Source organism: Cryptotermes secundus, unplaced genomic scaffold (genome assembly GCF_002891405.2).
Source record: "Cryptotermes secundus unplaced genomic scaffold, Csec_1.0 scaffold595, whole genome shotgun sequence".
Lineage (NCBI taxonomy): Eukaryota > Metazoa > Arthropoda > Insecta > Blattodea > Kalotermitidae > Cryptotermes > Cryptotermes secundus.
The window spans coordinates 74,530-87,607 of NW_019745088.1; the positions used below are offsets into that span (position 1 = coordinate 74,530).

Below are 13,078 nucleotides of genomic sequence, written 5' to 3' on the forward strand. Positions count from 1 at the left end.
GGTAGAGCGGTCGGGGAATGAAGCTGACCACTCATCTCCAGATATTGCCGAGGTCAAGAAAATATGGATCTATACGTCCGCTCCCCCATAAGCATTCATGGCGTAGTGCTTAATTAGTTAAGCGCAGGTAAAGCTTTAACTTTTTTCTTCCAACACCCGGTATTCTAAAGAACAGGACGTTTCGGAAACTGGATCTGTTTCCATCCCCATGAGAAGCGGTGGGAGACACGTACTCTGTTGGGTCAATTAGAAGGAGCTAACCTCAGTCACTGTCAGCCACCTCACCTGAAAATGGAACCATTCAATTTCCGAAACGTCTTTAGAATATAGGACGACGGGAAAAATCCAACACACAGTAATCCCGAGTGTTGTTTACGCATTATCGTCAGAAAACTATATAATGTACTTGCTCTCTTCAGCACGTTAACTGCAAGCCTCACAGCCTACAGATTCTGGGATTCCTTTCGTAACTAACTGTCTTGCGTACTTCTTTGGATAGCTTTAATAAGGTCAAGAAACCGCCAGTCGCTCAGCTATTCAAGAATTTCCCAACATTTTGCGGAAACCGAAGGTTCACTTCCGTGTTCACAAGAGTACCCTACTGGTTCCTATCCTGAGCCATATCAATCCAGTCCACACCCCCACCCATCCCTCTAAGATTCATTGTAATACAGTATTATCCTACCTACGTCTACGCCTGGGAAGCGGCGTTCTGTACGCTATCCTTGCGATAGCTACGTGATGCAACAATAGAGGAACTGTTGGGAGAGGTGTTTTATGTGCGGTCCGTGCCAAGGCTAGATAAGGAGTCGATTGTGAGTTGTGAGTTTGGCAGTTGAAAGCCAGTTAGTTCATCTGGGGAGTTGCAGCGGAAAGGTGCCAGCCAGCGAGGACAGGAGCTGTTGGACATGGAAGCTGAAGACGCCACATTGTTGGAAGCCGCTACCAAGCAGAGAGTGAAGACCTTGACTGAGAACACTAGTCTTTGTGTGATAGTGATTTGTGAAGTGTAGTGACGCGTTGCTTAAGAGTTAAATAAATCAGATTACCAATCAAACCCATCTATAGCCACGCTCTAACACGTGACAATTGATACATAGATACAGACACAGAGCTGACATTCCAAAAGCCATTTTTGGTATTCAGTAGAGGGAGGGGACCTCTGAACGTGTAAGTTTCATCAGAATCGCGAGATTCATTTTGTCACTATCTTGCATATACTGCGCACGTGGGAAAGTAAACGTTCATTATACCGTCTGAAAGCTGTAGGAAATCCTGCGGTACTTAAGCCACTTTTCCATTAGTGTTTGTAGCGCGTCTTAGGGAAACATTGATGAGTCGGGTGGCTACATGGAAACAGCTGCAGTGAAAACAGTGGCTCGGTAAGGCGTGCCACAGACGCTCGCCGAAAAGACGACTTAGGCGCATGGAAATCACACACACGTACCCAGATGTTTCAGAGGTCTTGCCTCCAACCAGACACGGTTTTGTTCTCAGGAGGCAAAGGAAGATGTACCCACTTTAGATTATATATTTTCCTCTAGAATGTGACGCTGTATAGTCTGAAGAACGTTTCGGAGGAACCTACTGCCTCTATCATCAGGATAGAAAAGAAGTTAAGTTTGTTTTTTTTCTTTTTATAGGAGATTACTGCTTGAGAGTTGACATATTCCATATCGAAAAGCATCTCTGAGAGTACGTCATGCCTTGGGTAGGCGACCTTAAGGGGGGGGGGATCTTGTATGTTCAAATAGATTTCCAATGTGGCGGTTTTGTTGAAAGCAGAATGCTTTGACTTTCGAATGATGACGTGATATACGTGACTGTTGTGAGGTGATTTGTACGATGTTTTAAAGACTGAATACCAAACTATACGGCGGCATATCTCAGAGCCACTCTCATGAGATCTCCATCTTCATTTCGTTTCACCAGGGAGTTAGTAAGAACGCCTGTTATGTTTCATTCACTTTATTCTCACAGTCACAATGAGTACTACGTGTAAGGAGCGGGGTGCTTCCCCTGCACTAAGCTGTCCTCGCCCGGACGCACTGCCGCGCTGCTCGGATGACCGACACGGCAGTGGCGATGGCTTCGTCCTGCACCGCGATGGAACAGTCCTGGAACTGTGTGGCGACCTGGTCGGCGGCCGTCTGGAAGTCGCTGTCGGCTACATAACTGTCGCTGACGGCAGACACCTGCTTGTTGACCTGAGCGGCACACGAAGCCAAGCCTCTCAGCGCCAGGACACAGGACGTGAGGTTGCTCTTTGCTTCGACCATGAGATGGGCGGTCTTCTTGATGGTCTGCTCGATGTTGTTTCTGTAGGGTTGCAGCGCCGCGTCCGCCTGCCTGTAGCAGGTCTGCGCCCCCTCTCCTGTTGACAGTAATGTAACAGGCCTGTGTCAGATCTGAGGTTAACGTGGCGGTGATTACGATGCAACGTAGTCTTATAGAAGGTTGCAAATATTCCGGATGCATCTGCTGCTTCTGTGTTCAGAGTACACGAAGGTAAAACTTTTAGGTTCCTCCGAAGCTCTAGTGTATTGTGACAAGTCTCCACGGCGTCACTTCCCAGAATATAGTAATTTCTTTAAACCAAGATTTTCGTTGAGGTAAAAAGGTAAAGCTATCCATCTAATACGTTGAGGAGGTCCGTAGGGTTGTGAGACGTCGAAGCTCCCACATTTTCTAGACAATCGGCTCGCTGATGGTGGTGAGGTTGTCACCCTTATTCGTCGGACGCCCTTGACTCCCAAGGAAGATTCCTGGTACTGATTTCTGTGAGAGGCTGAGTCGACCCTAGGGTCACAGTTCAGCTAGAAAGATCCAGTGACCTCATCGGGAATCGAACCCGCAACCTTCTGCCTTGTATCATAGTGCCTTAACCAACTACGCTACGGCATGCTTGTCCGAAAATTCGGAAACTCTGTCGATGTCTACAAGATGAGGAGACCCAAGAGGATTCTCACCTGCTTTGTGTACCATGTCCGAAATATTCGGTTTACCCGCGTCGAAACATGGGGTCAAGTCAGCTGTTGCGTTCGCCGGAACAGCTTGGGAGATGGCCATGTTAATCTCCTTGACCAGTCCCTGAATGCCTTCTGGATTGGAACTCTTGTACATCAGTTTCTGAAGCAACTTCTCTGCCTTTTCCCCTGAGCCTGAGAGCACATTCTGCAAGTTGACTATCACGGTTTGGATGTCGGTCAGGGCAGTGCTCGATACGGTCTGGACGGCCGAGCCGAGGAAGCCGGAGCTTGCAACCTGAAAATCCATAGAGCGTAGATCTATTGGAATAGACACAAGTTACAACAAACACTTCTTCAACGCGGATACAATTATACGCGGTCCGCCAGACACGCTGTAATAGCATACGCAGACTGCTAGTATTAAAAAGCTTATTACTATATACCCCCTCGTTGGCGTCTCCACCTTATCGTGATGAGGGGGTTTGAGTATGCCAAGGACCCTGAGAGCTATACCAGCGGTAGCGTAGCTACTGGCAGGGCCTCTCTTGCTGGACAGGTCAAAGAGTAGGTATCAGACGAAGAGAGACACCAAAAACCAAGTCATCAGCAGTGACTTGAAGCACAGAGCAAATGATGCTCGAGATGGTTCAAGTTCGTATAGCAACAGGCGTGACCAGAGCGGTTTGAACGGCTGTTGTACTGCGATGTGGAAAGCAAATGGAAAAACTACCACATTATCAATTTTCCTGGATAGTCTCTTTCCAAAAACAGAGATACCATGTATGCGACCAGAAGACGAGGAAAAAGACGTAAGAAGACGCTGGATGGCCTTGGGGACAGAAGAGGATATTTTTATTTGAAGGAGAAAGCTCTAGATCGCATTAAGTGGAGGAACTGTTTTGGAAGAGACTGTGGACCTGTCGTATGACAGATTACTGATGAAAAAATTACTATATATCCAACTTGGTTTGTGTTTCCAGCACATGTGACAGTGCAAATAAGGAACCGGGATAGCCCAGTGAGTACAGGGACATTCCGCAGACTGCTTCGTCGGCGTTCAATTGTTTCGAGATTTTTCCTTAGTCCACAGCTTCCAGACCGGCTCTGGAGTCCACCAAGTTTCTGTCCAATGGGAACCGGGGGGGGGGGGCTTTGCGCGGGGTTAAAGCGGCCGGGGCATAAAACTGACAACTTATCTCCAGTTAGTGCACAATGAGGCTCTATAACGTCAAGCAAAAGGGTCATAAGTGAATAATGAACTGTAAAGGGTTTGGAAGGAAGATCGAAACTTGATTTTGACGTATTGTCCGTCCCCCATTACTCTGATGAGACAGAAAACCCACGAAAAGCCTGCCAGGTTCGTCAGTCTTCATGGATCTCCCAGCAGCAGGACAGTCATGAATTCCAACACGCTGGGCTATATGAATGCATTTGCATACGTTGATGAAGAAGTCCGTCATATTCTCATATGTTTCAGAAACGTATGTGAGCTGCTGTGAATTTCAGCAAAATTAATACTTACATGTAGCGTGCACAGCCCAAAGAAGGCGATGTATATTTTGACAGCCATTTTGTGCCGATGTTCCTCTTCCGGTGCAACTTGAGATGTGTGTGTTGTAGGGTTTCTCGCAAATTTATATACAAATCAAGTTCAGGTGGGTGTCGCGAAATGTCATGAACCTTCATGTATTGTCTCAGGATCTGCAAACAAACAGTGTGCCCGTGTGCGTGTGAAAACAGTGCAACAGGAAACACTCCGGTAGCTGATCAAATAACGAACATGAATTAGCGATCTTCACAGATGAGCGGTCTCATAATGTCACATTCCGTGTCTTCCCATTCGTCCTCTGATGAAATCGGAAATGTTATGTTTGAAGAGCGATCTTTGTCACATAACGGTAGGTTGAACTGACTGGATACCGAGGAAGTGGGCTGAAACAGTAACGATTCTTTCGTATATTCGGAGGGTTCCCGCTTCTGAGAATTTTTGTGGCTTTCCTTTGCCCCCCCAGGCACATGCATAGGTAATAGCTTAAATCTGTCCAGAACTTACTTCAGGAGCCGGTACAGCGACGGGATACAGCCCTGGTCTCGAAGTACGTGTATTTCCACCATTCTTGAGCTCTGAACTAAATGTAGGTGAATGGTCAGTTTAACGCCCCGACCGCTTTAACCACGAGAAAAGAGCTTCCGGTACCGATTGGATAGGAGGCTGGATGGGCCCCGGAGACAATCTTGACACTGTGGAGTAGAGAAAAATCTGTTATCCCTACCGGGAAGCGGACCCCACATGTACAGCCCCGTAACCTATCGTCATGTCGACTGAACTCTCCCTGCTTCCCGGAGTGTGAAATAATGGGACCTGCTATATACTGCAGAATGTAGACTCGTAGCTAAATAATTACTCTGTAAACAACGCCCGATGCTAGGTAACAGATTCCTAACATGCACCAAAGGACTAACTGGGAAGCAGTGTTCCCTAGGCAGTTCGTGGAACAGCTGCGTCACGTAACACTAGAATAAATTTTGGAAGCGGTGTTTTCTATGCGTTCCGTGCCGATGTGTTATAAACAGGACAGGTCTAGAATTTAGTTAGTTGTGAGAGAGTCGCCGGCCAGTAAGGGCATGAATACGGAAACTGAGGAAGTTACGGTGTTGGAAGCCGTTACCAGACAACTACTGGTGAAGATTCAGCAGACTGAGAAGACTTAATGCGTGTTGTAATGAACTGCAGAGTGTGTGAATTAGCAATAGCACTACAGTTACCCTCTGTAGGAGTTCAGTAAATTCAATTACCAATTCAGACCCCTTCTATATTCACTCATACATGTGACAATACAAATTTATTGGCCCTAAAGGCTGTCAAACAGTGCCCGGTCGTCGTTATCGTAAAGATATTTTGTAGGTAAGGTAAGGCCTTGGGAATTGAGAAAGGTAAAGTGAAGGGAAGTGGACTGCTTTACGTTATGGTCACAGGAAAGATGATGAGCAGGGATGAAGGCTGAAGTTTGTCTAAATAATATCAAACATTTCCGTTCTTATATCTCAGAAATATGGCGCATTCCGCAGAGCACAGGGCTTATGCTGTGGAGGGAATGACGCGAAACGCATGAACACTCTGTTGAGAGACTGGCTGAGCCCTGTCGCAGACTGGGCAGGATCAGTGACGTAGTGGGGATCTTGCTGATTGAAGGACCCCGTTTGCACGCGCCGCGCGTCATGCGGCAGTCTTGATACAGCATACTTGCTCACGAACTGTTAAACCACAGTCAGGGGTGTCATCACAGATGCAGCACAAGTAAACACAAAATAATATATGCAATAAATCATGCAATTTATCACATGTATGAGAAAAGGTCAGCTATATATATCATTACTTGTCATATTCCCATCCAAAACACGCAAGTAAACAGACAGGACTAGTTGTATATGTCAAAGTATTAACCACAATTATCAAACAAGGCGAGACACCACTCATTTGTGTGTGGGGAGGGGGGATTTTAGGGTGGTGTTAAGGGTTAGACGTCACAGCGTCGAATGTTAGGATAGTAGATGAATGATGAACCGGAAGGGGTTTAAAGCGAAATGATCATGACCTAATCCAGGTACCACGCCGGCATTTGCCTGGAGGGACTTTGGAAATCACGAAATGTCACAATCAGTCAGATCTCCCTTTCCAAGATTCGATCTAAGCATTTTCCGAATGTTTCTAGTAGGGCTTTATCCGTACACCAAACTGCACGCTACAGCACACGTCTTCTGTCTCTCTTGCTTCCTTTTGTTTTTACTTCATAATTTGTCTCTTTCTTCCTCATTCTGGTCCTTCGTCTCTTAAGGCGCGTCCGCATTACTCGTGCTCGTGCTCGCCAGGCTTCGGCGCGTGAGGATCCGTATATTTACTCGTAGTGTGTATAGGCTGTAGTCGTATTTTAATTTGCTGGCTATAGTTTTTAAATTAAAAATTAAAAATTTGCTTGTCTCATGACTCATATCGTCCACATTACTCGCGAGCATAGCGAGTCACACGAGCACGAGCACGAGTAATGTGGACGCGCCTGTAAGGACAAGAAGTAGCCTTATGAGGTTTTCCAAGTTGTTAACCAGTTGTCCGATTTCAGGAAACCCGGTGTGAATATCATGCCACCGGTGGTCGCCGCATCTGGATGCGAACTCTGGAGTGTGTCACGTGAGAGCGACGCTAGCGTGCCTTAGAGCGCCCAAATGATGTATGATAATATATCTTAGCAGAACACTCAGCATCTGTTAAATTAATTTGGGGGGTGGGGGGCGGAATGTAACTTAGTAACATGTAAGTAAGTAAGTAAAATAAAGCTATCCCTGTAACAGGCCGTGAAGTCCCATAGGGTTATGAGACGTTGAGGGTCCCACATTATCTAGACAACCGGCTCAAAGATGGCGGTGAGGTTGTTAGCCTTACGCGCCGGCCGCCCTTTACCCCCAGGAAAATTATTTAATTAATGCTTGGTACTCATTTCTGTTAGAGGCTGAGTCGACCCCAGGGCCATAGTGCGGCTGGAAGGATTAGGTCAATTGAAAAAATCCAATGACCTCATCGGGACTTGAACACGCGACCTTCCGGCTTGTAGCATAGCCCCGTGCCACAGAATTGATAAGTAACATGGCGGTCACAAATTTTGGGGCAGGGCTTTAGTTTCGATGGCGACAAACACGAACCATTGAAGCTAGACGTGTGAAACTTGGTATGTGCATTGAAAGAAAAAAGCTTAACCCATACACTATATTTTAAGGTTCCAAATTTTTCCGTCGGTAGTTGTGACGTGTCGTGTCGTTCAGGATATAGCACCATGTTGACTTTCACCTGACTACATGGCGTTTTGCCCCAGAACATACAATTCTTCGTATGAAGCATTCTTCGTAAGGCAGTAATTATAAACATGGCGATGATGCGAATCTTCGAGTTTCTATCCGAAAGCTTTTATATTGTAGTTTATATGCATATAACTAATAAATACTTCAAAAAGTTAATGTAATAATAATAATAATAATAATAATAATGTACTATAAATCAGTGCGACAGGAATATAGGCTTTATCAGTTATCCGCAAGGCGTAAGAGACACTTTAATTTGGGGGGGGGGGGGAAAAAGAGAAAGTAAAGTTACCCCTGTGCCTAACTAATTAGGCACTACGCCATGAAGGCGTATGGGGGAGTAGATGTATAAAGCCACATTTTTTTGACCTCGGGACTAGCTGGAGGTTAGTGGTCAGCTTCACGCCCCCGGCCGCTTTACCCCCAGGGTAAGAGCCCCCGGTATCCATTGGATAGGAGGCTGACTGGGCCCCAGAGCGTGTCTGGACGCTATGGATAAGAGAAAATTCTTGACACTACCGGGACCCGAACTCCGACTTCTCCGTCGTCCAAATCGTAATCTGGGCGTTATAGCGGCTCCTTAATTTTGGGGGGGGGGGGGGAGAAAGGGTATCTTTTGTAGAAAGGTTCGCAGTCTTCACCCTCCTCACCCTTCAGTTATCGAAGCGTATAATTTGGAAAAATAATTTTGATTGCTTTGATAGTAAAGGGGAGCTAATTCTGAGTTGTGCACGGAGCCCTTTGCCTCTTTTAATATGTTATGTGTAGGACGAAGCAATGTACTTTGTTAATCTCAGGAAATATTAGGACAGTGTTTGCTCAGCTGTCGCGCATGTGCGACTGCAAGTGAGTGCTATATAAGCCGCGACAGCCTCAGAGCGAGTCACATCTCAGCAATCCGGGGCACCAAGAACTTCATAATGGCCGTCAAATTTATTCTCGTTCTAACGGCGCTCTCTGTTGTAAGTATGATTACATTTATACTTCATAACAGTCTTGAAGCTGTGTTTTCTCCATGGAAGATATTTTAGTAAAGCGCATCTATATGTTCAGCTGAATTTGAGCAAATGTCCGAATTCTTCGTCTGTTGGAATAAGTTGCCGAACTTGGGCTATTAATTTTAAATTCTGGAGAAGTTTGGAATTTGGGCGTGAATTTGTGGGCTTGCAAATCACGTAAAAAATTCTTGAAAGCATGAACATTTGTTGACCTGCGCCGTTGTTCAGGGTTCTAAAACTATTTTTAAACTCGTAATGCTCTGAAGAATTCCGCTTTATGCTTCTGCCCTTCATATGCAGGAGGCGTAAAGTATTCTGAAAATGCTATTCTATTTCATTCACTACGCCCACTACAGTTGGATGACCCTTGTGCTGTTTTAACTTCTGTCGTATGACCATCGATTACGTAACATTTTCGACATATGTCGACAGAAGTTAAAACAGCAGAAGATTTCTATAAATTTATTAATAGACTAACATGACATATTAGTTAACCTATTGCTACATAATTGTAAGCCTTGCAAACTGTGTGTAATCCATGTAAAGATAGGTTGTACAATTGAAACACGTAACAGAACAGTGAACGATACCACAAAGGCATAAGCATAGGCGTTACTATAATTTTTACCCTGTTTTCGTTCCCGCGCTCCGTGCAACCTACACACGAACACACGGTACGCAAGGAAATGAAATTATCCTGAATTAAAGCATAAAGCTGGGCAAAGTCTCACGACAGTGTCGCCAAAACAATTTGAATGTACCTGAAGTGGATCTTTTGGGCCGAAACATGTTGTGTGCAGCAGGACAAATGGCGATGTGGCGACTGGCTACTAGCTCGACCGAGGGGTCGGGGTGGAGTCCCGGTAGGGTCAAGGATTTTCTCCCCTCAACATTGTACAGGCCGGCTCTGATGCCCAAGCAGCTTCCTATCGAATGGATACCGGGGGTCTTTCCCCGGAGGTAAAGAGGGAGGAGCGTAAAGCTGAGCACTCACCTCTGCCTAGTGTCGAGTTTAGTTCCCTATACGCCTTCATGGTATAGTACTTTATTAGTTAAGCACAGGGACAAGTTTACCTTTATTAAGAGTTTTAAAAATTAAATTTGGATTTTTAAAATTTTAGTGTAATTTGCACCGGGGACAGAAACGAATACTTGGAAAAAGGATACAGGTCAACAGGATGCTGAAAGTCAACGTTGTTATAATTTGTTTTCTGTGTGACGACTGTTGTACGTGCACAGCCATGTTGCAACTTACGGAAAATTGTTAGAGACCATCATGTGGTGACGTAGTGAAACATTGCAAACAAGATCGTTGTAATTATGGCAGAACTGTGTTCATTTCAGGCCTCGAATGCAGGCTCTACGCAGTTCGGATATGCTCCAGACGAACCAATAGGATCCCTTCAGGACCTTACAGACCACGCCAAAGATCAGATACAGCAATTGGCGACCAACTTCAAGCGCATGGAAACAAAGGCTGAGGGCGATGGAAACCAGCTGCTGCAGAACCTGAACATCCAAAGCAACGATCCGGAAGGTCTTCTGGCTCTGGTAACTGAATCTAGGCTTGCCATTGATGCAATTAAACCTGCAGACATCGACGTCTCCTCCTGCGAGGAGGGAAACAACCAGAAGTACCAGGCCATGATCCGGGAAGCTGGTGAGTGCAGCCTATGGCAGTATCGGTGTGTCTCACCACACGTCTTGAAGGTCCGTACGGGACTTACCGGTGACCATTAACGCATTCTAGACGCAGTGGGTTCGCGTGTTCGGGAAATATTCAGGTTGAGTTTCGGCCAGGATACCGGCTATTCTGACTGAGGTACTCTGTGAATTCACTGAGGCCCCCCACCCAGAAAATTGGCTGGAGAGTGTCTCGACTAGACTCCCCCGTTATTACCTAGGCCTCTCATGTTTCCATTCAACTCTGTATAAGTCGAGACGCAGCCAGTGTCGTGAAATGAATCACACATCAAATACCGTAGCGCATGCGCATGGACGTTTGCAGGGCGGGGAGCCAGAAACTTTCTTCAAGACTTAAGTTTAAATTGTATACGACTATTTTTACTGATCTCCTTAGAGTATTCGGGGCGAAAACTAAACTAAATTCCGTGGCTTGAGCCCGCAAGCGAACTATACCGACCGAGCGACCGCCGCTTGTCGGCGAAGTTAGTGCCAACTTTAGCGGATAGAGAGTGTCACGTGGTCAGCGCAATGAATCCCCACGGCCGTTAATTTCGGCTATTACAGATGAGAGCTGCTATTTCTTTGTAATAGCTTCTCAGTTAACCTCATGAGTCTGAGTGGACCAAGTTCCAAGCCCACTACTTCTCAGACAATCTGGTAGCGCCAGGAAACTAACCCAGGACCTCCGGATCTATAGCTGGGAACTCTGACAACTAGACAACGGAAAGGAGAATATAATTTTAAAATAAATTTTATTTTTTGTTATTACTATATTACGTATTTTCTCCTTCTCTTAATTTTGGATATGTACAAAAAGTTCGAGGAAGGAGGCAGGCTGCCTGCCCAACCACGCCGCCTCCCACTCTCGACAGTAGATGAAAGTGAGTGGTCAGTTTCAAGCTCCAATCTCTGCATGGCAAGAACACGAACACGGACTTCACCATCCGTTGGATGTGAGGTTATGTGGACCTCAAAGCAGGCAAGAAATTGGCGCCGAGAAGTCAGAGCTGGCCGTCCAGCCTACCAGTCACTTGACTGAGGTATTTGCCTTTAAGTCGCCCGTAAAGCGTCGTCAAACAAACCATTCTCATTCTTAAAAGCAGTATTATGTTTGACAGGGCCAGGCATCCAGAACTGTCTTCAGAATGCCTCCGTTGCGCTGCAACCATATTACCAGGCCTTGCAGCAGATGCTTCGCGTGGCCCAGGATCGCTCTAAGATCGCACTCGGCAACGTGACCACCTGTGCCAACCAGTACAAGGCAGTGAAAACCCTGTCTGCTTGTCTGAACGTTGTTGGTGCCCAGGTTTTTGAAGGGAGAGACATATTGATGGCTGCCATTTTGGGTCAGATGGCTGACTTCAAAGACAGCAGCCCCAAACTCATTGCGGACTTCGCTACTTGTACAAATAACGTGCAGGACAAGGCCATCAGTGAGTCTGTTTCCATCATCCAGGCCTCCAGAGAGTGCATACGTGCTAAGATTAAGAGCGCTGAATCAGTTACTTCAGCTTAATTTGCTGACAAGTCCCTGACTGGTCGGCATCTCATGAACTCGAACTGAGATAAAGAAAATTACAGTTACACGGTGTCTTACTCTTCCATTACCATCCTTCCCTGACTATTCCTTAAAGTTTTGAGAGACTGAGGAGTCTGGTCTCCTGGGTTCCTGACGATGTGTAGTTCAGAGAGGGCACCAAGCTTGCCGCCTGCTTCTGGTAGTTTCTTGCTTGGCTCACTCTTCTAACCTGAAGCTGGAGGCGATATATTTCCCCGAAACGTCCGGTTGCCTCCGAAATACGCAACATTACAACCTAGAAAATTATGTTAGTTCTAACGCCGAATTCTAGCCAGCATGAAGCTTAATGGCCACGTCCCCTATACACTTCCATGACGTGATGCTGCTGTGTCTGGAACATCTTTTAGGGTGCGTCATCTAATGCAGACCGTTAGAAATTATTTTTGCAAAACACGATGGGAAACAAAGTCGCCATGTCAGGGAACATGTTGAACAGACAGAAATTTTCTTATATGAGGTTTGCCTACTCAGATTTTGACGTACACTCACAGATGTTCTAAATAGACAAGCAGCATTAATTTTATCTTTGTGTTACATAAATGTACGTACGTACTTATTCATGGAGCTGAGCCCTTCTGGAGGAGTCGCCAATGGTGCAGCTACTCAAGAATTTCCCAGCATTTTATGGAACCCGAAGGTTCATTGCCGTGTTCACAAGAGCCCTCCACTGGTCCCTATCCTGATCCAGATCAATCCAATCCACACCATCCCATCCTACCTCTCTAAGATCCATCTTAACATTGTCCACCCACCTACGCCTTGATCTTCCCAGTGGTCTCTTTCCTTCTGGCTTTCCCACCAATGTCCTATACGCATTGCTCGTCGCCCCCATTCCTAGTACATGCCCTGCCCACCTCATCCTCCTTGACTTGATCATTCTAATTATATTTGGAGAAGAGTACAAGTTACGAAGCTCATGTTACATAAATGTAACCAAATTTTTAAGTCTCCTGATCTCCTTGCAAACTGGGGTCCCTTACGCATGTGTTCGTAAC

At 46.0% G+C, this 13,078-nt stretch overlaps 2 protein-coding genes across 2 annotated transcripts; one reads left to right on the top strand and one right to left on the bottom strand.

Moving 5' to 3' along the window:
- Window positions 1–1,952: 1,952 nt before the first annotated feature.
- On the bottom strand, window positions 1,953–4,569 carry LOC111874938. The gene is made up of 3 exons (XM_023870822.1): window positions 4,492–4,569; window positions 2,970–3,264; window positions 1,953–2,374 (listed from the first exon to the last, which is right to left on the bottom strand). The coding sequence occupies exons 1-3, from the start codon at window positions 4,537–4,539 to the stop codon at window positions 2,025–2,027; spliced, it is 693 nt and encodes a 230-aa protein (XP_023726590.1). The 5' UTR covers window positions 4,540–4,569; the 3' UTR covers window positions 1,953–2,024.
- A 4,142-nt stretch (window positions 4,570–8,711) lies between these two features.
- On the top strand, window positions 8,712–12,088 carry LOC111874933. The gene is made up of 3 exons (XM_023870816.1): window positions 8,712–8,782; window positions 10,163–10,478; window positions 11,623–12,088. Exons 1-3 carry the CDS (start codon window positions 8,741–8,743, stop codon window positions 12,018–12,020), a joined length of 756 nt encoding a protein of 251 aa, XP_023726584.1. The 5' UTR covers window positions 8,712–8,740; the 3' UTR covers window positions 12,021–12,088.
- Window positions 12,089–13,078: the final 990 nt, after the last annotated feature.

Coding starts and splice junctions, on each gene's coding strand:
- LOC111874938 (XM_023870822.1), bottom strand. CDS start 4,539: ATGGCTGTCAAAATATACATCGCCTTCTTTGGGCTGTGCACGCTACAT. Junction 3,265..4,491: donor TTGGGCTGTGCACGCTACAT/GTAAGTATTAAT, acceptor ATGGATTTTCAG/GTTGCAAGCTCCGGCTTCCT. Junction 2,375..2,969: donor GGACATGGTACACAAAGCAG/GTGAGAATCCTC, acceptor TACTGTCAACAG/GAGAGGGGGCGCAGACCTGC.
- LOC111874933 (XM_023870816.1), top strand. CDS start 8,741: ATGGCCGTCAAATTTATTCTCGTTCTAACGGCGCTCTCTGTT. Junction 8,783..10,162: donor TTCTAACGGCGCTCTCTGTT/GTAAGTATGATT, acceptor TGTTCATTTCAG/GCCTCGAATGCAGGCTCTAC. Junction 10,479..11,622: donor GGCCATGATCCGGGAAGCTG/GTGAGTGCAGCC, acceptor TATGTTTGACAG/GGCCAGGCATCCAGAACTGT.